At 41.8% G+C, this 25157-nt stretch overlaps 1 protein-coding gene across 4 annotated transcripts in view; it reads right to left on the bottom strand.

Moving 5' to 3' along the window:
- Positions 1-25157, bottom strand: part of Dpp8 (dipeptidyl peptidase 8) — a 54594-nt gene that overhangs the window by 16074 nt on the left and 13363 nt on the right. For all 4 annotated transcript variants that reach the window (XM_032911446.1, XM_032911443.1, XM_032911445.1 and 1 more), the window contains exons 6-16: positions 23869-24037; positions 18861-18971; positions 16949-17077; positions 16273-16334; positions 13639-13739; positions 13151-13328; positions 12252-12411; positions 8298-8377; positions 5567-5719; positions 5190-5325; positions 2515-2660 (exon numbers count right to left, since the gene is read on the bottom strand). In XM_032911446.1, coding sequence (XP_032767337.1) covers positions 2515-2660; positions 5190-5325; positions 5567-5719; positions 8298-8377; positions 12252-12411; positions 13151-13328; positions 13639-13739; positions 16273-16334; positions 16949-17077; positions 18861-18971; positions 23869-24037 — 1425 coding nt within the window. The remainder of the gene's footprint in view (positions 1-2514; positions 2661-5189; positions 5326-5566; positions 5720-8297; positions 8378-12251; positions 12412-13150; positions 13329-13638; positions 13740-16272; positions 16335-16948; positions 17078-18860; positions 18972-23868; positions 24038-25157) is intronic.

Below are 25157 nucleotides of genomic sequence, written 5' to 3'. Positions count from 1 at the left end.
GGAGGCAGAAGCAGGTAGATCACTGCAAGTTTGAGGAAAAACTCAAGATTAGCCAGGGCTATATGTATAGCAAGATCCCCATCCCAAACAAATAACATCTCTTCTATTATTTGTTTATTTGTTCATTCATTCATTCATTCATTCATTCATTCATTCATTCATTCATTCATTCTTCTTCTTCAGTGATAGGTCTCAAACCCAGACCTTTAGATAAACATCCTACCACTGAGCTACACTCTCAGCCAGATTTCACCTTTATTTGACCTCAGCCCATAACTACCTTCATTTGACTTACAGAAATGGATATCTTAGTAACAAAGAAACTCACCTGATTCTGTGAACTGTGGCATTGTGGCTATTTCAATTACTTCCTATTCCATTCTATACATTCTAAGAAAAAACACGGTCAGTGCCTCAGGCCCACAACATTCTTGTAGGATCAAGCGTTTTATATGATTATCATGTGCTAACAGAAAGATCTGGTTTTACATTAAGGAATCTTTTCAGGGTTAACCCACAAGGACTCAAGGAAGAGGAACAGTCTTCCAGGGGGCTGATGTCAGAGGCCCTACAGCAGCTGAAGGCTCATGGAAAACTTTCCTGGCAAACTCAACACCAGCTCATCCTCTCAACCAAATCCATGTTTCCCAAGAGCATGCTGGGAAGGAAATCCACATATCATCAAGTCATATCTTTTAAAACAACGTACAGACTTGTTGATTTCATTAAATGCAAAAAACCATAGTTGTATTTGTTAATCACTCAAAATAATGAAAATAGAGTCGGTGATAACTTGATTATGGTAGAATAGACACCACATTTACTAGTGTATGTGTCCAAGTTCAGTGGTATTAAACAGTCACAGCAGTGCACAACCAAAACCACTACCCGCATCCAGATCCCATTCCCCGCCTAGCAGCAACCACGCCATTCACCAGCACTCACTCCATTCTCCACTCCAGTCTTTGACAACAGCTACTGTACCTCTGTCTGCCTATTACAGGCCCTGTGCAGAGGGAGAAGTGCACTTATCCTTCATGACTGCACAGTGCTCTCATGCTTCATAGTGTTGTAGCAGGTGCCAGCCTCCTAATTAATTAAAAAGACAAAACTAAAAAATAGCTATCCTCTCTCCGAGTACGTGTGGTCAGAAGGAGGAGGTAGCTCGTTCGTCCCTTCTACCGTGTGGCTGTGGAATGAACTCTGGGTGACAGCTTGGCAGCAGGCACTCTGACCTGATGCACCATCTTGTTGGCCCCATTTCCCCGCTTAAGGACAAATAACATTCCATTACATGTTTAAATTTTTGTTTTTTGAGACAGATTTTCTCTGTGTAGTCCTGGCTGTTATGGAACTCACTCCGTAGACCAGGGTGGCCTTGAACTCAGGGATCCACCTGGGACTAAGCGTGTGCATACCAAAGCCCAGCCCATGCATGTTTAATATTTTGTGTGGTATGTATGCCATGGTGTGTGCAGCAGTCAGAGGACTACTTCCTGAAGCCGGATCTTTCTTTCCCCTACATGGGCCCTAGACACTGAACTTAGACTGTAAGTCTTGGCAACAAGGGTCTTTGCCCCGATCCATCTCACTCATTTTCTGTCTCTACTGTATTGTATTTATTTACCCATCCTTCTGTTACCAGGTACCTGGGTTGCTTCCGTCTCCTGGTCAGTGTGTAAATGGGTATATAAATAGCTCTTCCTATATCTGGTGTCACTTCTTTTGGGTATGAATGCACAAGAGAAAAGGTGACTCTGCGTTTGGTTTTCTGAGGAGCCACCATGCTATCTTTGTAGTAGCCACATCATTCTATGTTCCCATCAACACTGGACCAGGGTCCAATTTCTCCACATCATGCCTACACAGTCCCCTTTAACAGCCTCCTAATGGATGTGGATTGTGGGACAGTGAAAGGCACCCTGGTTCCTGGTTGAGGAAACTGGATTGAGGCTTGAGACCCTGGTGACCCTGAAGGGACAGTAGGCATTTCACCTGACTCCCAGGAAACTAGGCCGGTCACTGCAGCTCTCTATAGATTTGTGACCATTAGTCATGTAAGAACAACACTCCAAACGTAGGCTCAAGACAGAGCTCCATTATAATGAGGTACCTAAAGGCCTGGAGACCTAGTCAATGAAATTTTCCTTCCCAGACACCCCTCCCTGCAAAAGATATTTAATTCAGGCCCACTCTGAGAAGTGGGGTATGGTGTTACTCATCCACTTTCTGCCATTGACAATAAATGCCTTGAAACCATGGACTGCCTCTTTTCATTTGGATCTGCCGTGGGGCGCCACAGAGAAGGCCTTCCCCGACAGAGTCGCTGTCTAATCTCCCAAAGAAAGACTCCCTACGCTCCCAGTAGTGACCCCCAAGCTCAAACCTACTGAAGCCTGCAGGCATATGATCCACAGACATGCATGCAGAAAGAAATGCTCACACCCACAAAACAAAATCACCTAAAAACACACATATACACGCATATATATTTATATGAGTTTAAGTACTCACCTGGGGGCCACCATATATGAAGAGCACAGTGGGGTATTTCTTTCCAGGTTGTAGGTCATGAGGCTTATACAACATTCCATACAGTGTAAATCCAGTAGTACTTTCAAAAGAAAAAATTTCTGGAGGGGTGTAGTCAGGAAGAGGACCTGTGGGTAGCAACAGAGCCATAAAGATGTTCTCAGAGGAGCCGTGCAACTTGAAGTCCAAAAAGGAAATATCACGACTCAGCCCCCTGCCCACCAACATTACTATCCCTCTCTCAGATAAGACCAGCAATAAGCAGGCATTTTAAAACAAAAGGAATGAAGACCGAGCTGCTTTTTCAGATACAGGCACACGGAGCTTTACGTAGCCCTTGGAGCCTAGGAAGTATTTATGTGCAGAACTAAATATCTGGTGGTTAAACACCACGCCTGACCAGCAGCAGGCGTGCATTTCAGGAAAGCTGTGGGCAGGGGGCAAGAACCTTCCATTTAACTTAGGCATCCTCAGTCTTAGGCTCACAAAGCTAAACCTTCTTCTCAGGGCCTGTGCGCAGTGATGTCACCTCAAGCAGAGGTAATTACCACATTGCCAACTCTATTCCCAAACGTTAAAGTACACACAAACCCTTTGGTCTATACCAGTTTAAAATTTTTAAAAAATTATTTAATGGGTTAAGAGCATTGACTGCTCTTTCAGAGGACCTGGGTTCAATTCTCAGTACCCATAATTCAGCTCACAACTGTCTGTACCTCCATTTCCAGGTGATCTGATACCCCCACAGAGACATACATCCAGGCAAAACTCCAAATGCACATGAAATTAAAAAAATTATTAAAAATTATTTATTTAGGGCTAGAGAGATGGTTCAGTGGTTAAGAGAACTCATTGGCTGCTCTTTCAGAGGTCCTGAGTTCAATTCCCAGTGCCTACATAGTGGTTTACAACCATCTATACTGGTATCGGACGCCCTCTTGTGGTATATGTCATATATGTATATATAGGTCATATACATAAAATAATAAATCTTTAAAACTTTTATTTATTTGTTTATTTTATTTTTCAGTCAGGGTCTCTCTACGTAGCCCTGGCTAGTGTAGAACTTGGTTTGTAGATCAGCCTGGCCTGAAACTCGCAGAGAGCCATCTGCCTCTGTCTTTTCGGTGCTAAGACTAAAGATGCACACCACCACACCTATCTTCTTATTGTGTGTGTGCTGCAGAAAGTGTATATGTGTGCGGTGCAGGTATGAGTGTGGAGCTTTCTAAATCTGTGCACACTTATGTGATAACCAAAGAAAGACACCAGGTGCCTCCCTCATTTCTCCCCTACTGCTTCAAAACCATCCCTCACCAGAAACTTGCCATTTCTGCCAGGCTGACTGTGGTCCTGGGACCCATCTATGTCCTTTCTCCAGTGCAGAATCCCAAGCACACACAGTTATACCTGGCTTTTATATAGGTGCTAAGGATTTGAACTTAGGTCCTTGTGCCCCACATTTTTAAAAAAGATTTATTTACTTATTTTATGTTTTCGAGCACACTGTCTTCATGAACACCAGAAGAGGGCATCAGATCCTACTACAGATGGTTGTGAGTCACCATGTGGTCACTGGGAATTGAACTCAGGATCTCTGGAGGGGCAGCCAGCACTCTTAACTGCTGAACCATCTCTCCAGAACCCACAGCCCCTCACTGATATTTAAATCTTTTAGTCAAAAGTAACGAGTGAAAATACTTAAAATAAAAATAGATTTAAAGATAGAGACACACAAAACAAGTCTTTCTTTACATGTAAGAAATTGTGGGGGCTGGCAGCTGGGAGGGCACACACATTAACATAAACAAAAATAAGAAAAATAAATCTAAAAAAAGGGATTGTGATAGGTATCTTTTCAGTTGTGTCTGTGAAGGACTGTCCAGACTAGGTTAAGTGGGGAAGAACCCCTAATGTGGACAGCATGTTTTAGGCTGGGGTCCCTGACAGAATAGAAAGAAGGGAGTAGAAGAGCTGCATCTCTCTGCTTTCGACTGTGCATACCATGTGACTGTCAGTCACCTAAAGCTCCCTCCCTGCTCCATGACTCGCCACTTTTCAGACTGTACCTTGTACCATGAGTCAGAACGACCTTTCCCATAAATGTTTCTGTCAGCCATTGTGCCCCAGCAATTTATAAAGTGACTAATGCAGAAAGCAAGTGTTTGAAAAACAGACCAGCTCATGCCTGAAATAATAGTATTTAGGAGGTCAAGGCATGAGGACTGCTGAGTTTCAGGCTAGCCTGAGTTCCACAGTAAGGTCAAGCCTGTGCTATAGAATGAGAGCCTGTCTTTCTACAGTGCTCTTTGCTCCCACAGTAATCAAGTGTGCTGGCTGCTATTATGAGGGCCGCTGTAAGAACTTGAAACTTTCAGAAAGCAGCCAACTGGTCATTCCCTAAAGCATCACCCTTTCTGCTCAAAAGGTCTACTTGTTTAGGATACATAATCTTAATCCACTTTCCAGACATGCTCCTGCCCACATGAGAGGCAACCCAGCTCACTCAGCAGCTGACAGAACAGGAAGTGAGGTACAACAGAAGTTCAACGGCTCAGGGTCAGGCGGGGCTGAGCAGTGGGAAGATAGCCCAAGAGACACAGACACTGGACACCAGGACATGCACTGTGATACCAATCCTAGCTAAGCCCAGGTACCTGCTGAATCCAAAATGGTGGCCCAAAATTCCTTTGTTTTATGAACTGGGTCATCGTCAGGACTTGAGAGTTTGTAGAGGGACACGCAGTGTGGACTCTTCTGGTTGCTGTACTTACTTATGAAGAAGTCACAGTGCTAGAGAAAAGAAGGACAACAATGGCTTTCCACAGGAAAGTCAGGGAAGGTTTACCTGTGCTCACACACAGCATGCTGAGCAAGAGAACAATGGAGCTTGACAAATGATGCAAACACACTGCGCTTCTCCTAGACGAGGCTTCTATGGGCCAATGTCACCAACTTTCATACTACTCAAAGGGAACGCTATGTGAACACAGGCTTCTCTATGATAGCATCTCTCCTAACTGGAACACAGTACCCGGCTGAGGCAGCAGGAGTGTGAGTAGCCACGGTCAGTCAGCCTCACCACTTCGCCAGGGTTTGCATAACTGGTCACGTACAGATGATGTTCCAAAGGAGAGTCTTTGGTGCCTTCAAAGTACACCAGCTTTCTGGCTTCATCAACCCAGATCTGCAAAAGTCACAGCACAAATCAGTACTAGCACAGTCTGACAAGGCCGGCAACACAGTCCCCATTTTGAACAGAATCCGACGAGTCCTCAGGCTTGTTTTGTTTGCTTTTTTTTTAAACCAGTGATAATGTGAGCTGGCTTTGCTTATGCCTAAAAACAGATCATACCCAGTAGTGAAAGGCTGAGCTACGCATTTTGGGATAATGTCCTGACTGAGCGCATTGTGTACTTTCCTTAAAATAAGACAATTATTTTCTTATAGAAAATCCCTCCCAGGAAATACTCAATGCAAACTTCATTTGCCCATTTAGAAAAGATTAATTTTATTTCTCTCCTGTAGTCAGTGCTGTGATAACTTAGTACTTTTTTTTAGATCTTTCCTATAAATTTGCAAAAGCATTTTATCTATCAAGTTGAGAAATAACTGCAACCAACCAACTTCAGCAACAGTGTGGTTTATAAACAAATAAGGATAGGATTTATTGTAAGCACTGACACTGGGTAAGACCCAGTATACCCAGTCCTGGAGAAGATCCTTTAGGTGACAATCTAGAAAAGAATTTACTCAATATTCTATGCAAACGACGACAAGCTAAAGAAATGGTTTTCTTTCATTGTTACTTTAAGAATAGTCTACTGAAAAAGTGTTAGAATTTAAAATGCTTCATAGAAATGAAGGCGATTTTAAATGTCTCTCGCACACATACCCACACACCCTTCATTATTAACTTCTTATTTTTTTAAAGATTTATTTATTTATTATATATAAGTACAATGTAGCTGTCTTCAGTCACACCAGAAGAGGGCATCAGATCTCATTACAGATGGATGTGAGCCACCATGTGGTTGCTAGGAATTGAACTCAGGACCTCTGGAAGAGCAGTCAGTGCCCTTAACCACTGAGCCATCTCTCCAGCCACCATTATTAACTTTTTAATGTAGGCGCATCCGCCCCTAGATTAACACAGTTGCTGTAGGAACCAAACACTAGAGAATCCCCCAGGCAAGTGTTATCTCTCTAGAAGGTCAGGGCTGTTTGTACTGCAGGAACTCAGGCCCCCTATTGTCCTTACTCCTCATGCAAGTCTTTGTCAAGTCAGAACTTCTACCCAGCAGGATTAGACTCTCTAGGGATACTGAACTGATGGGTGGGTCCTACCAGCACAATCTGAGGACTGCGGTCGGCTAAGTCTGTGTTTCTAACATGGTCCCTCCTAACTGACACACTCTATTCTTGCTCTGGGACCACACTCTGAGTCATTTCAACTGTAAGAGTCACATGAGCTGAAGCCTCAAAGCTTTGCAGCTGTGAGAAGTCTGCATGCGTTCATGCGTGTGTAAGTGTGGCATAGCATGCATGTGGCAAACAGAGGACAAAATGAGGGAGTCACACCTGCCCTTCTACCATGTAGGCTCCAGGAATGCAACTCCGACTGTGAGGTTCGGCAGCAAGTGCCTTCACCTACTGAGATATCTCGACAGCTCAGGAAACTTACCTCAGCACAATTTTTATTATCAGAACCTAGAATTCCACAATGAGATTCATGGCCTGTCTATTCTACAGAGTGAAGTTCAAGGCCAACCCAGAGACTTAGTAAGAAAAACCCAGTCCCAAAATAAGAACACAAGAGTAGCTGGGATGTAGCTTATGCCTACAGTACCTGCCCAGCATCTTCAGGCTGAGTCTAATCCTTAGTGGTGACCTAGCAACTCACAAGCAAATGCTCTCACTGAGGTGTTAGGGAAAGCCACATGCTCAGCGCAGAGCTCGCCTCTGTTAACCTAAGCTAAAAAGGTTAAATCTGTGAGATAACAGGTAAATGAAAGAAACATCTACCTCAGGGATGCTAAATTTCCAATTAAAAACATGAACAGTCTACCATATCTAAAAATAATTTTCAGGTTATTTGCTAACTCATGACTTTGTTAAACTCTAAACATACAAATTGTTTCCTCACTAAATGGCAATAATATATCTACAAATAGTGGTCTTGGGCTGGAATGATGGCTGTGCTTCAAAGCACTGGGGCTCGCCCACGGACTTCGGTTCTGCTCTCAGTAGTTGCATGGAGCTAACAACTGTTTTCTGGCCTCCGGTTGTGGGGGATCTGACACACTCTTCTGGCCTCCACAGGCACCATACATGCAAGCAAAACCCAGACACAAAAATGGCACTCTTTAGTAACTAGAATGTATCTTACGACTATAGCCATAAAATAGGTAAGCTTTATAATTTAAAATATATCTTTTTAAAAGCAGGGTCTTACTATATAGCCCTGGGTATCTGAAGCTTGCTATGCAGACCAGGCTGGCCTCAATCTCACAGAGATTCACCTGCTTCTGCCTCCCAAATGCTGTAAGTAAAGGGGCGTGCCACCACACCCTGATTAAACTAACATTCTTCCTTCGTAATAACTTTCATTCCTTTAGGCCCTAACTCAATATTGTAAAACACCACTGGGGTCCTACACACACACACACACACACACACACACACACGCACTGCATCATTCATTTTTCTGTACTGTAGAGGCAGAGCAGAGGCTGAGCAAACATCAGTAGAATAAAAAGACATACATTAGATCCATGACGGCCAAGTACTTCCCATTCACCACTGGTGATTGCTATTTCCTCTTTGATGGGACACTTGAAATCACCTGAAGATGAATACAATCAAAATTTAGTACTTTATTACAGATCATAAGCAAATGAAACAATGTAGAAAAGTTTTCTAAACTGTCTTCTCCAAAAGACTACAATAAAACAAAAACAATATCATCAATGTTTGAGGTAATGAAAATATTTTGGAACTAGATAAAGACAATATTCGGCATATTGTACTAAATGGTATTTAGTTGTTTCAAATAGTTACTAAAAATTACAGCTGGAAAACCCAGCGAGGCATGGAGGCACACACTTTTGGTCCTAGGACTTGGGAAGCAAGGGCAGGTGGATCTCTGCAAGTTTGAGGCCAGCCTGGCCTTCATAGTGAGTTCCACAACAGCCAGGGCTACACAATAAGACCCTGTGTCAAACGAACAACCAACAACAAAACAAACTTATGAGTTTTCAAAATATTCAAGAATGATGAAAAAACAAAAAACAAAACAAAAAACCCCAAAACAAAAACTCATGCAGAAAGTGTAAAAACAAAAAAAATACATCCTTTGAGGCAGAGTCTTACTATGTAACTTGGCTGCTCTGGAATTGGCTATGTATAGCAAGAACTGTTCCAGAACTCACAGAGATGCACCCACTCCTGCCTCCTCAGGGCTAGAAACAAAGGAGTGTGCCACCGCTTCCAACCAAAATAGAGCCTTACGGTGGAGCCGGAGAGGCAGGACCTGCCTTCTTGGACACTGATCAGGAGTACATGGAGGTTTACTAAGCTGACAAGACATTTGTTCTGGAAATGCAACAAACCACTTTAAAAAAGAAAAATTTTAATATAATTATTTTCATTTGCCAAAATGGGTTATTTTATCCACACTAATGTCAAATGCCCCCTGTGCCTGCCTAAGAGAATGTCTGGATGGGGCCTCCTCAGAGGGCTAAGGAAGAAATTTAAAAATGAAAACCACTTCTATCTTTCAGCTATAGAGCAACAGCTAAGGATGGTGAGTTAAGAAATCAACCTTATGGGGTTGGGATTTAGCTCAGTGGTAGAGCGCTTGCCTAGCAAGTTTAAGGCCCTGGGTTGGGTCCCCAGCTCTGAAAAAAGAAAAAAAAAAAAAAAATCAACCTTATTTTTCTAAGATACAGAAATGTAGCTTGATTTTTTATAAAGGGAAATGGAGTATTATTTATTATAGCACATCACCATGAAACGACAAGAGTTTCACATCACAGCTATGACAGAGAAAAAAGAAAGGAAAGAAAAAAAAAAACCCGTGAACACACAAAGTCAAAAAACCTGAGAAGAAGCAATTAAAAAATATACATCACACACACACACACACACACACACACTCGGCCAAGCATCATCAGCAAAGAGGTGCTGACTGGCAGCAGGGACCTCATCCTGAGGTGGTGTTCACTGAGTAATAACAGATTTTAAGATACATTATTGCTTCAGAAGAACTGTCTTAGTTCCTTGCTCCTTCTTCCTGTGTAAGAGCAACAGAGGAACTAGTAAGCCAAGCTGAAGCTCATGGAAAGAAACTCTCTGTTTGGGATATATATAAGCCTGGTCCATCTTTAAAGAAAAGAACATATATAATATTTACTTGGTTGGACTCAAGCTCACTGCTCCCCAAATGCCAGTAATTAAAAAACCATTCAGAAAAACCTAAGCATCCAAAGGATTTGAATAAGTATTTCTCATAACAGGATATACAAATGCCCGATACTCACATGGAGAGTACTTAATAATCCTCACCATTAAGGAACCTGTGCTAAAACCATGGGATGCCTCTTCAGGCTGGCTTGGTGACATGTGTGAGGCCAGTTACTCAGTCATCATCTTGGCCTGTCTCAAACTAAAACCCAAAGAGAACTAGGGATGTAACTCAGTGACACGGTCTAAAGCTGTTTCTAGCATGGCGGGCATGTGTATGAAAAGAAAGAACACAAATGGAAAATACCGCTTTACATCTATTAGAGTAGCTATTAAAAAACAAAACAAAAACGAAAAACCACAGCCAAGTGTGGAGATGCACACCTTTAATCCCAGTACTCAGGAGGCAGAGGCAGGCGATCTCAGTGAGTTCAAGGCCAGCCTGGTCTACAGAGTATGTTCTGGGATGGCTAGGGCTACATAGTGAGATCCTGTCTTGAGAAAATCAAGATAAAAAAAAGTAGATTCGCAACAAAAAAGAAATATAAAACATATACACACAAAAGCAAGAAGACAGAAACTAAAAAGTGCTGTCAAGGATGTAAAGAAATAAAACTTGGTGTGTGTAGTGGCACACATCCGTAATGTCAGCACAGGAGAGAGGGGATGAGACAGGGCTGTGAAGAACTGGAAAGAAACCTGAACTACAGAATGCAATTCTGTCTTTGAAAACCAAACCAAACCAAACCCAGGGGCTGCAGAGACAGCTCAGCAGTTGAGAGCACTTGTCCTTGCACAGGACCCGGGTTGGGTTCCTAGAACCTACATGGTGGCTCGCAACTATCTGTAACTCCAGCTCCAGGATATTTATTCCTTCCTCTGACTGCTACAAGCACCAGGCATATATGCAGGCAAAACGTTCATATATGTAGAAACTAAATAAACATATCCCCAAAAATAAACAAACAAAACCACGAAGAAATGAAAGCCCCTTCATATTGCTATCAGGAATATAAAAAAGTGTAACCCTTACCATCTGTTTGCTAATGATGAAAATTAAATAGAATATATGACTCATGCATTGACATTCTGGTAGCCATTCCCAAAACAATGGAAAGAGCATACATGGTCATAGCAGTATCATATGAAGCAAGTAACCATCAAGAACCAGGTATCCATCGAGAACGCTGGGTAAACAAATATGTATATATGGCATATATACACATATATAGGTATATATGTAGTTTGATGAGATTTTTTAAATATATAGTTTTAAAAGATTTATTTATTGTTTTGTATGTGTATGCATGAACACCTGCAAATATGTATGTGCACCACATGTATGCCTGGTCATTGTCCATGGAAGACAGAAGACACCATGGATTCCCTGGAACTGGAGCCATGGGTGGTTGTGAGCTGCCATGTGGGAGCTGGGGACAGAATCTGGGCTCTCTGCAAGAACAGGAAGTGCTCTTAACCTCCGGCCCTCTCTCTAGTATCCCTGTATTAGTTTTGTTTTGTAAGTTTTTAAAGCCTAGTGTAGTAGCTTTTACTTGGGAGGTAGAGACAGGCATATCTCTGTGAGTTTGAGGCCAGCCTGGTTTGCATAATGAGTTCTAGGCCAACCAGACCTACATAGTGAGACCATGTCTTTTTTTTTTTAAGTTATTTAAATATAAAAATAACATTGCACTGCCAAGCAAGCATATGTGGGCTCATTTTAAACAAACTAAAAGTTGTAACCAAGGCAAAAGCATCATAAAAATAGGTATTCTGCTCTTGCGCCTTATTCTTTTCCTTTTCCCCTCTTCGCCCCTGTCCCTTCTCTCCCCATTCTCCTTCCCCCTTCCCTCCACGGGCTCATGGCCAGCCTCTACTCCTCTCTTCTTCTACTCTTCTTCTCTCATTAAACCTTTCCACATTGGAAAAAAAATAGGTATTCTAATCACTCAGAGATTACCCACTACTAATAACTTCTTGTATATTCATTGAGAATTTGCTGTTTTCTGCATACACAGACCTGTATTTCAGTTAATATATGTAAGCTTACTGAAGCAAGTCCTGATGCTTATCAAGAATATAAAAAGATGGCTCAGTGGGTAAAGACATCAATTCCGATACCCTGAGTTGGATCTTTGAAACTCCCACAGTAGGACAGAACTGACTCCTGATCTGCACATCCTTGCTCTAGGATGCAGATATGCAGAACAAATGAAATACAAAGACAATAGGTACACAAATAAGGAAGGTCTTACTTGGGGCAGGGAGTCCACCACTGGACCGTTTGTATTTGCTCTCCTTTAAAATGGATGTGATTTTATACAGATGACGAAAACCTGTTTTGCATTCAGAGGCAAAAATAAACTCAATTTCATCTTCATGAGTTTGAGGAAAAACATGAAAGATATCGTGGATCTGCAAAATGAACAGCTTACTTTACTATGTGCATCAGTAAACACACTGCACAGATAACCAACGTCAGGGTAGTGCGAGCGCATGCTGCACTTAGCCATACTAGGCTTCTGCCTGACCTTCTACACTTATTTTACTTCAGACAAACATTTCACACGCTGGGAGGTAAACTTCTCAAATGGCAGCAGAAAGCAAAAGGAACATCAAGACCAAGGCTGCTCCTTTCTGTCTCTGCACTCTCTGAAGCACATAAGCTCCCACAGCAGTGTAAATCTCCTACCCAGGCGAGGAGAACAACACCCTTACTTTTGTTTCCCAGAGAGAAATATTCTAGTAGCAGAAGGAAAACAGATCTCATCTGTTCTGAGTGAATCGCAGGAAGCCTACTTTCAACTAGAGAAACAGAGAAATGTTTTTATTTTATATCTAATTTTTATGTTAAAGTGTAAAACTAGTATATTTGGTATAGTTTGTCAGCTTAGAAGGTAGTTTCTAGACACAGCTCTTTAAAGTCTTCTCAGAAGCACAGACACCGGAGCTGAGACGGGGCTCACTACCCTGTATGTGCAGGGCCACATCCACAGTCACTCCTGAGCTGCCACTTTCTGCTACAAACTACTCCATTCTGGAACCATCATTCTTTTGAACTTAAGGATGCTTTTTGCTAGCTTGTTATAGAAGTCCACCTGCCTGCCTATCCTGAGAAAATGCACAACCAAGTTCAAGAAACAGAAATGCATACGTTTATCCAGATGTCTGTTGTTTCTTCATAGATGATCAGCGGTGTCACGGAGTCAGGAACTGACTCTATGAGTCTCTGTCTGTCCATGGCATCATCTTCTACCGGGATGAATAACTCAGGGGAGATCAGCACTATCTGCAGGTGAGTCTGGGAACGGTCCAGAAGGATGGACCAGGCACTGTTCAAAGGAACAAGGAGAAATAAAGAATACAGCAAGGTCTTAGAAATGAATAACCTTCTGCTCTCTCCCTTGGTACCTATCAATCCTATTTACTGTTTTTTAAAGACAGATCTTTAAAAAATTATTCCTATAATCACAATGGTGTATAGTTATGCTTACACATCTGCACATTCACTGAGTTCAGGGAAAGGCCTGAGCAGAAATAACATAGTGCCAAGTTACATGGGAAGGTAAAGCCTACAGCACTGGCATTCTAAACTCTGGATCCTGAACTAGTTGTAATTTAGTGACAATTTAACATACGCACTATTTTCCCTCTGGAGTCCATCCAGCTCTGGCAATATATTCAACTCCTTCAAACAGAATCTCGAAAGGTTGAACCAGTTCTTTATCTATGACATCTATAATCTAGTAGGAAGAAAAGGGAATATAGTTATAGAAGGCAGAAAATAATGCACTCACTAGTCTACTTACATCATCATCTTTTCAGACAAGCACTTAAAAGGTCTGAAGTGAACAGTAAAGCAAAGCCAGCAGTCACCCGGGAAAACTCCAGGACGGCCACTGACATGATCTCAAAGTCTTCCTTAGGGCTTCTTCTAACAAAGCCATTGACAATAATTGACAGGCTCAAGTTTTGCTCACTTTAGGTTTAGAATCTAGAAGTGATAGTCCTTAAGTCCCTATATCTTAGCCTAAATATATTTGTACAATGTATTAACGAAATGGACTCTATAGGCAAACCTTTTTCTTTTAAAAGTTTATCAAACACAATTAAAAAATAAGTAAATTTTAAATGGTCAAAGGATCTGAATAGTTAGCTCTTCAAAGAAACCACGTTAAGTAGCCAATAAACATCGGGAGCATTAGCCATAGGGAAATGTAGCCCCGTGAGCTATCGCTTCTAAGTAGATAGCTGTGACAAATAACACGGACAGTGACAGCTATTAGGATGACGTGGAGAAACGGAAACCCTCGTGTACTGCTGGTGGAAAGATAATTTTTAAAACAGATGGTAGCTCCACAAAAGATTAGAAAGAGACTTATCACATGACCCAAGTGTCGTCCCAGGTACACCCCAGAGAAATAAAAACATAAACGTTCAAAAGCACTTGCACACCCACACCCGAGTGCACACATATTCATAGCAGGTTCTCTCTCTAATGCTACCTTTTCACTTTCTCTCAAAAGACATAGTCCCACTACACAGTCCAAGCTGGCCTCAAACTTATGAGGCTCCTGCCTCAGTCTCCTGCAATATAAGCACATGTCACTGTCTGGCTTCATGACAGCTTTCCTTTTAAGAGCAAAAAAAATGAACAACCCAAAAACCCATCAAACACACACAGTATACAGGCAAGCATACAAGCAAATACCTACACACATACAATTTTTTAAAATAAAAAAGAAAGTGGAAACTGATCAAGGACTGCTGGTTTCATGCATTTGCATCTACTGCTCCTGTCCCCAGCACACAGGTAAAAAGAAAAAGAAATAAAGTACTGAGCTGGAGACGTAGCTCAATAGAATGGTAGCATGATTGAGGTTCTGAGTTAGATCTCTCTCTACCTCTCATGGGCATGCGAGTGCGCGCACGCGCGCGCACACACACACACACACACACACACACACACACACACACACACACGCCCCCCCAACGCACACACGCACATGCACACACACACACACACTCACTTTCCAATGCATGATTCAAATAGATGAACTTTGAAAATACTAAACAAAGAATTCAGACAACATACTGCGTGATTTTGTTCACATGGATGCCTAGAACTAGAGCTTGTAGCTAAGGGTGAGGTGCTTCTCTCTGAGGTAATAGTGCTCTAAAACAGACTCTGGCTGCTGGATTCTGCAACTACACAGAAAGCCACTGAACCTTAGACTTTAATGAATGAGCTGTATTGTACATAGACAATATCTTAGTAAAAGAGTCTAAAGCTGGCATAGTGGTGCACATCTTCAATACCAGCAGTCACTCAGGATCCAGAGGCAGACTCATCTTTGTGAGAGGCCGGCCTGTTCTACATAGAATTCCAGGCAGCTAAGGCTTTATAGAAAGATCCTTATAGAAAGATCTTTATAGAAGAAACCTAACCATAATAATTTAAAAAATGTCCAGAAAGAAAATTTGCTTTTTAAAAAATATTTTAAGCTTTATATTTAGGTATGTGTATTGTGCGTCTATATTGGGTGTACACATGAGTGCAGGCACTGGTGGAAATCAACACAGGACGTTAGCTCCTCTGGATATGGAGTTATAGACAGTGGCAACCCTTCTGACACGGGTGCTCAGAGTAGAATTTGGGTCTTCTACAAGAACAGCATATGCTCTTACCCACTAGGCCATCTCTCCAGCTCTGTTAAAGTCTGCATCTTAACTAATCTTGCGAGCATGTCCAAATAGAGAGCAGCAGTACAAGAGAAATATGGGTTGTTCGGTCCCCACAGATCTGATGCACACCCAACACGGAAGGTAAGCCACTGTTTCAGTGACTGAATAATTATGGAGGCAAAGAACCAAACTGTCTCCAGGAGTGCAGTGTGTTTGTGTGGTGACAGATGTGTGCAGAGGCTAGATGATTTGTTTACACCTCAGAATTGGGTTTAGGTTCTTGTTTTGGGGACACTGTCTCTCACTGACCTGGAGTTCATTAGGCAGGCTAAGCTGGCTGTCAGAGAGCCCCAGGGTCTGTCTGTCTCACAGCCTCAGGGATGGGATCACAGGCACATACTACAACAGCAAACTATTTTATGTGCATTCTGGGGTTTAACACAGGTCCCTTTATACCCCTCTTCCCAGGCCTAGGGAGAATTTCTCTTAGGGGAGAAAATTAGGTCAACTATAAATCATGAACCACAAATGTCTCAGCAAGTTTGACAGGCATCACAACCAAAACACAGAGCACTAGTGCCTTACACTTACCCCTCCTTCAGCATCAACAACTATCTCGGACATCTTGAAAGTGACCTTTGGGTTTGCTGTGCCTTTAGAAAGAAACATGAATGATAATGTCCACAATCACCCCAACCAGTTCTTCATGCCCCTGCCCTTCAGACTGTGTAAGTTCGTAATACTGTATACTGGGCTCTATTGTGCAAACATCTTAGAACCTCCCTCAATTCACATGGGTAGCAAATACAAAAAAGCCTAAAAGCTAGAAAGAGTCGGTATGAAAACTAAGGGAAATTGCCTACTATTTCTCTAATTAAAATGTTTATAAACAGCAAAACGAACAAAAGCCCAACTATTTAGAAAGAAAAAAATCACCTAAGTCTTTGACAGGGAGGGATGCCCGTGAGCTGAGTTCCCTAAGCTCGAGCTTCCAGTTTTGTGAACAGACCCCCCTCTGAAAGCAACTAAAGATCCAAAGTTATACTTGAATAAAAACCTTACGAACGCTGTTGACGATCAAGGTGACTACACACTTCAATGACTGCACATTTTGGGATTGGATTCTGGAGACAAGGGCTCATCTTGTAGCCCAGCCTGGCCTGGAACTCCTGACAACCCCCATGCTGACACAGGCTTCCAAGCACTGGGCTACCAGCATGAGGCAGCAGCAGAGGAGGAGGTGAATACAGAGCACTGGATACCGTACCTGTTTTAGGGTACCGGAAGGAATCTGCCCTTCTTGTTTCCAACATGGGGGATGTAACATGAATAATCTCCACCTCAGATTCATCATTTTCTTCATAGAGAATTCTAAGAATTTTACCACCACTAGGAGCTTAAAAGGAATTTAGGTATTAGAAATTTAGAATAATTATTATAGGACATTCTGCTCACAATTCCTTCTAAACCTAGGCATTTCACTGAGGGAAGTAATTTATGCATTAGACTGCATCAGTGGCGATAGGGATTAAGAAATTCAGGTCCTTGAATATGCTAGGCTGGCATTCTACCATGGGGCTGCATTTCCAGCCTGTTCTGCCTTCAAAACATATTTTTTTAAACATATATTTTATTATTTTTAGAAATTCATATTTATACAATGTGTTTTTTTGATTGGATTCACTTCTTTTTTTTTAAGATTTATTTATTTATTATATATAAGTACACTGTAGCTGTCTTCAGACACACCAGAAGAGGCCATCGGATCTCTTTACAGATGGTTGTGAGCCACCATGTGATTGCTGGGAATTGAACTCAGGACCTCTGGAAGAGCAGTCGGTCAAAACAAATTTTTAACTATATTTATTTATTCACTGTGGTGAATGTGTGTCTTTGTGTACGTAGGCCTTATTACTGGTTTACAGCTAAAAGTTTGAATACTTTTTTAATGGAACATGAAAAAAAATATTTAAAAGTCATATCTGAGATTTGGACATTTTATTTTAAAATGTAAATGTTTTGCCACAATTATACAGAGCAAGACCATTGACATTAATCATTCAACACAACTGAATTCTTTTGCATTTTCTAGTGACTTCCAAGTCCCTTTTATTAGAACTTAAAGTTTATCCTTTTGGGAGGAAAAAGAATGTAACTGTGTGGTGTAGTTAAAAATATATATACCTATATGCATATATACAGGGGAAACACCTTGAAGGATTTTGACATAATATCTTATATTTTGAATTATTTAATAATACATATTTCCTATAAAATGCTAAAAGTTTAGTTATATTGAGTGGTTTGTATAAGATATTGTTCTGTATAATTATGGTCAAATGTCTACATTTTAAAATAAAAGTCCAAATCTAAGACATGAACTAAAATATGTATTTTTATTGTCCTCAGAAGAAATATTCAAACTGCTAGCTATAAGACAGCAGTTATGTCATAAGATTTATTACTGGTTCCTAGCAGAAGACAGCTGCTCTTCCAGAGAACCCAGCTGGGTCTCTAGCACCCATGTAGCAGCTGACAACCATCTGTGACTCCAGTTCCTAGGATCTGATCCCTTCTTCTGGCCTTTGTAGGTCACAGGCACATACATGGTACATTTACATACATGCAGGAAAACACACACACACACAGAATTAAGAGTAAATAAATCTTAAAAAATAAAAAGATGAAGCAGAGAAGAACATATTGAAGCATAATACCGAAGAAATATTGCTCCATAAATTGTGTTTCTCATTTTGTCTATAAAAGATACGTGTACACTGTATTAGGCCACATGTGATCGTAAGTGAATTCCTCACTGGGCTGTGTTAGGTTGTGTGGGCCACTGCTTTAAGCCTCTCAGTCAGTCATTCACACACATTCATCTGTCCATGTGGTTGCTGCTCAGTCATTTTGTGGATCTTGCTATAATTCTGCTTGACCTTACACAGGCCAGGTTTTTTCTTGCTGAAAAACCAGCAAGGAGCAGGTGAGGTGCTGAGGCGGAATGTAACCGTCTCTACTAGAATTCATGGCTTGTTTCTAAATAGCTACTAGTAGGGCTTAGTCATTACATTTTAACTTACTGCTCCAGCTTTAAGCTCTGTGTACTCAGCCAATCTCCAGACAAACCCGTTAATACTTACAAGTGACCCGTAACACACTACTTTGAACTTGCTTACTTCTTTCGGCTTGTGGACACCACCAGTAGCCAGAATATCTGTCAAATTCTTCTTGAAGAACAAAGGTGGCAACCCCGGCTGATCTGGGATCCTCTTCCATGTTGGCTAGCTCTGGACAAACAAAAGGCAAATTATCCCCTGAACTCTTTTTTTGCAATAGGACAGAGAAAAATGCTTCCTTCACTTCTAAAGAAAGGTAGCTGAGTATAGTGGTAAATTGTGGAGCTAAACAATGAATTCAAATCTAGGCTTCACCATTTACCTAACATAAGACCTTGGGCCAATCTGTCTCATCCCGCTGTGGTATGTCACTGGTAGAGCCCAGTCTTGGTTCTAGTACACTTAGCACCAATAAATACCTAAATAAATAAATCACAAAGCCATTATTATGTAAGATTTTGTATCCTGGCAAAATGTTTACAGTATAATTTAATGTGCTTTGTTACTGAAAATCATGAATGTTTTGACATTTGTCAGTTCTTAGTTCCTGCTTGGTAAGTAATAGTCCATTGACACTATGGATTTTTTTTACAGACAGTGGGATGGTTTAAATGAGAATGGTCTCCAGTATAGATCCCCATGTTTGAATGCTTGGTCCCTAGTTAGTGGAACTGTTTGGGAAGGATTAGGAAGTGTGGTCTTATTGGAGGTATGTCACTGGGGGGGGGGCTTTTGAGGTTTCGAAAGTGCACAGCAGGCCCAGTCTCTCTCCGTCTCATGCTTGTGGGCCAGAGATGAGCAAGCTCTCATCTATTATTCCTCCAGCTCGATGTCTGCCTGCCTGTCCCACTCTCTCCACCATGGTGATCATCAACTAACCCTCTGAAACTGTACACAAACTCCCAATTAAATGCTTCCTTTCATAAGTTGGCTTGGTCCTGGCATTTCATCACAGCTATAGAACAGTAATTAAGACTATTATTACTGTTCTTGCTATGTGATAGGCTCATCTCAGAGACTGGCCTGCCTCTGCCTCCTGAGTACTGGGAGTAATAGTGGAGACCACCATGCTGGGTGATGCTGTGGGTCCTTTTCATCCATTCTTCTGCAGACATGTGGGCTGCTCTAGGTGACTGTGAATAAAGACGATAGAATCATTCACTCTTGCACGATAATGTCCACGGTCGTGTGCTTTCATTTCTTTTGAGCAAATATCTGAAGCAGAGTGGCTGGTCAGTGAGTGTCTAACTCTGGGAGGACGAATGTTTATCATTTTACTATCAGTGTGACAGTTCCAGAAGCTGGTTTTATCAATCCTCTCACTTTTGTTTTGTGATACGCCTTTATGGTTTTATTTTCCTTTTTAAAGAGAGGGTCTTACTATGCTGCCCAGGCTAGTCTTGAATTCCAAGGAGTTGTCTCGCTTCAGCCTCTTGAGTGGTTGGACTGCAGGCACATACCACTATGCCCAGCAAACAGGTAAGATTTGTTTGTTTAGGTTTTTGTTGTTGTTGTTGTTTGTTTTTTCCTCTGGGTAGCCCTGGTGTCTTCAAACGCACTTTTTAGACCAGGCTGGCCTGCCTGCCCGCCTGCCTCCCAAAATGCTGGGGTTAAAGTCATGCGCCAGTACACCCAGCTTTAATCTACCGTTTCTGATCATCTGTATTCTACATTGTGTGAGATGAATGTACAGCAAGAACCAATGCTCCCTTATCCACAAATTGAGTCGGGTTCTGGGAATTCATAGTCTCTTCATACAGTGCACATCTATGATGTCTGATGTTACATAAACAGCCCCACAATGGGAAAGACTGTAATCTAATATCCAGCAGCAAGCTGAAGGAAAGGCACACCGAGCAGGGCGAACTTTATAAATACTCTCAAGGCGGTCGGGTCAGGGTTTACTACCAAACGAGTTTCAGCACAAGCTAACGACAACAGTGTGTTCAGAGCGTTCTGAAATGTGGACTTCAACTTCGTTTCCCATTTTGCTCTCCTTTAGACATGAGGACAGGGATGGGATGCTGGCTTGTATCTCTGCCACTATTACAAGTTACACACTTCCTGGGTAACTGGTATCACCTTGTCTTCCTAGCACAGGGTAATTGGGACAGGAACCAGGAGTTATAAATTTCTCCATCATATTGAGCAAGAGCAAGCACTGACCTTGACTGACCACATTCACTTTCTAAGGCCAGCTTTCATCTCCACCTATTGATTGACACCCAGGCTGAGCATGCCCCGCCCCCCCGCCCGTTTCTCTAGAGACATCTCCAGCCTTCCTGTGCTTCAGCGCCAGTCTGAACACCACACACACTGACTCATGAAGGCCCTGATGACCACTCAGTTGGCTCATAGTTTTACAAATGTAGAAACCAGGAGGCAAATTAACAAGTGTGATGGGGTCAGAATTAGTGAATGGTGGACCCAACACTAAACTCAGATAACCTGGTGTTTTATTATTCTATATTCTCTGCCTGTGCTCTGATCCACTATACTAATACTAGAAATAATGAATATACCACATACCTATATGTATAGTAAAGGAAAGGATGATAAAAAACTAACATTCTCTACAATTTTCTACTTTAAATTCTGCTAATCTTCACAAAATTCTCTGTGGAAAATCATTTCACAAAAGAAAGAAATCCAGGCATAGTGGTACACACACTATCAGTGCACTTGGGCTGCAGAGGCAGGCAGATCTCTAGAGATCTATTCTACATAGCAAGTTCTAGGACAACCAGGGCTACAAAAACAAAGAGAGAGCATGTCTCAAAAAAACAAAAAACAAAAAAACCCAAAGACTTTAACATGCTTTACTTACTTCTGACAGTTTTGTGAGAGCTATGCAGTCCTAGTCTCAAATACAGTATATACTGGGTATATACTGTGTATATACTGGGTATATCCTGGGTATATACTGTTCAGTGTTTGTTAACAGCATAGAAAATGGCTTCAATTTTCAACAGATTCATTAACTAGCTGCTACTGAACATTCTTCTCACTTCCTGGTGTTAAAGGAAACTCAAGAAACACCAAAATGTGTACTTTTCCAACACTTGTCCCTATTCCTTTCTCTCTATGCTGTCCTCCAACATTGCATCACATGAGTCCAGTAATGGCAGCTGCCAAGCCTGGGTGTTGCAGTCAGTAGTATCCAAAACTATTTATATCCAGCACAACCATAGCCTCCTGGCTCAACTGCTGAAGAGCCCTCCACTGACCCTGCCAGGCCTGGACAACTGAGTGCCCCAGCACCTTCAGAGTAAGACCTTTCTCACGCCCCCTTTCTGGACTACTTCGCTAACACACAGACAGCGCTTAAGGTCAGCTCAGTTCATCCTCTGAGTTTTCCCAATACCACTTCTCTTGGTACTCCAGTAGTCCACAACTGACTCACTCTACTCTGCTCTTAGTCGTTTGCTTAGCGGCTTGTTGGCCAGCATAGCCACTGTTAGTCTGCACTGTTGCTACCATTCTCCTCTAGAGTCACTAAAGGTCGGTTCCTTTAAGACCTACTCAAATATCACACGTTGCAAATGCCTAAGTCTCTTTATATAAACACCACAGTGTTTCCCCAGGCCCCAGCGGCATTCTCATGTAGACTTAGTGACATTATTTACTTACACTGTAGACAATGCACATGGTTGCTACACTATATTGCTTAGGGAATGACCAATGGTAACATCACAAATGTCTGTGTGTGTCCTTTACAGACACCGTTATCACAGCCCTAACTGCACATAACACATGAATGAGATGTGTAGAGAATGACCCACACATTGTTGGAGAGCCTGAGGATGGAGAAAACGGTGGGAAGCTACAGGATGGCCTTCCTTCCCACACATTACTTCTTCCATGTGTACTCAGTCCAGCAATTAATTTGCGACAAAGTCAAGTTCTGCCATTTGGAACTTTTGGTTTTGTTGTTGTTTTTGATACAGGGTCTCACTATGTATTCCTGGCTGTTCTGTAGGCTGACCTCAAATGCAGAGATCTGCCTGCCTCTTCCTGCCAGGTGTTAGAATTAAAGGTGGCAATGTGCCCAGCTGTTGTTTTTTGAGACAGCATTTGTGATGGTTTGTATACGTTTGGCCCAGGGAGTGACACTCTCAGGAGGTGTGGCTTTGTTGCAGGAAGTGTGTCATTATGGGCATGGGCTTTAAAAAGACCCTCATCGTAGCTTCCTCGAAGCCAGTCTTCTCCTGTTTGCCTTCTGAACAAGATGTAGAACTCTCAGCTCTGCCTGTACCATGCCTGTTCTGGATGCTGCCATGTTCCTACCTTAATGATAATGGACTGAACCTCTGAACCTATAAGCCAGCCCCAATTAAATGTTGTCCTTATAAGAGTTGCCTTGGTCATGGTGTCTGTTCACAGCAGTAAAACCCTAACTAAGACAGCATTGAACTTGAATTCCCCTTACCTCAGACTCCATTTGTCACTCAACAGAGCCTCCTTAAATATTTCTACAGTGCACATGATTCTACATTCCACTTTTTCCTATTACAACGGTAACAGCTAAGCAGGCTCTCAAAAACTGGGAGGTTGTTTTCAGGCAGGTTCTGAAGATGTGTAACTTTTTTCTGTTTGTATCCTCCAAACAAATCTAATATTTTTAAAATCAAAATTTCATTTAATGGCTGAGTGGTGGTAGCCCATGCCTTTAATCCCAGCACTCAGGATACAGAGGCAGATGGATCTCTGAAGCCAGCCTGGTCTACAGAGAGAATTCCAGGACAGCCAGGGCTACACAGAGATACCCTGTCTCGAAAAAAAAAAAATTTTTTTTTTTGTTTTAATGAGCAGGGTTTAAGGGGACTGGTGGCTGTCCTTCTAGGCCTAAAGAACAAGCATGGCAGAGGTGCTCTGTGTGCTTGAAAATGGCTAAGAGTGGCGTTATCTAAGGGAAGCTGACCATACATTTTCCTAAGGGGGGCTGCCCATACATTCTCCTTCTCGCACCTTTAAAATGTTAAACACCTGAACTTAAAAATTAAGGACACCCAGCTTATATTGCTTTCGAATCATCTCAGCAGAACCAGGCTGCAGAGCTATGCCTTACCATTGTGCACATAGGTGAGCCTCCGTTCTTCCCTGGTTACGAGGTTCGATATCCAAATATCATTGCTGTGAATGAAAGCTATCCAGTCTGGATCAGCGGGGCATAACTTTGGATCCATTCGTATATTGGGACAACTAGTTTCCACTAAATTGGGCCGTAAAGGCTGTTGCTAGAAAAGTAAACATTTTAAGTTATCAGGTTGATAAATACAAATTTTTAAGATAAATGACATTTCTAATTTAAATGTACATTGTGACAGCTGCATCCGAGAAAAAAATATTTTCAATTAGTTTAACATATTAAGGATTCTTTTAAATGATAAATGGAGGGGTTAGAGAGGTGGCTCAGTGGTTAAGAGCACTGGCTGCTCTTCCAGAGGTCCTGAGTTCAATTCCCAGCAACCACATGGTGACTCACAACCATCTGTGATGAGATCCAATGCCCTCTTCTGGTGTGTCTGAGGACAGCTACAGTGGACTTACATATAATAAATAAATAAATCTTTAAAAAATATTTTAAAATGATAAATGGAAAAGCTAAGAGTAAAAGAAGATAAAAAATAATGTACTACACACCAAAACAGCAGCATTTCAGAACTTTTGCTGCTCAGTCTGTTTAATGGAGTGACTATAATTTGCTGAACTCTCTTTGAGACAGGGTCTCACTACAGCCCTTGGCTGAAACTCACTAAGTGAATATGACTGACCTCAAAGTCACAGAGATCCACTTGCTCTGCCTCGAGTACTGCACTGCTGTTGTACTATGCTGGGCTTGTTGAATATTTTTAAACACAATTTTGAAAATATCATTAAACATTTAAAAATTAATTTTATCAATAAAAGTAAGTTTGGCTATAAAACATGTAATGAGGAATGGTAAGATGGCTCAGCAGGTAAAGGCTCTTGTTGTTAAGCCCAACAACCAAGCTCAGTCCCTAGGCCCTACCTACATGGTGGAATAAGAGAACAGAACAAGGGAGTTGTCCTCTGACCTCCACACACACACACTGAGACATACACACATACACAATACATAAATAAGGGGAAAAATGTTTAACTTTAAAAAAAGATTCACTTTTCATTTTACGTATATAGTGTGGTGTCTGCATGTATGTCTGTGCACCACATGTGTGTCTGGTGGCTGACAAGGCCATAAAAGGGCATACCCCTGGGACTAGGGTTACAGACGACTATGAACTGCCATGTGGGTTCTCTCCATTGAACCTGGACTCCGGGGAAGAGCAGCCAGTGCCTTAACCACTGAGCCATCTCTCCAGCTCATCCCAAAAA

The sequence above is a fragment of the Rattus rattus genome, chromosome 8 (assembly GCF_011064425.1).
Source record: "Rattus rattus isolate New Zealand chromosome 8, Rrattus_CSIRO_v1, whole genome shotgun sequence".
In the NCBI taxonomy this organism is placed as follows: Eukaryota; Metazoa; Chordata; class Mammalia; order Rodentia; family Muridae; genus Rattus; species Rattus rattus.
This window is presented reverse-complemented; position numbering and strand designations above follow the sequence as displayed.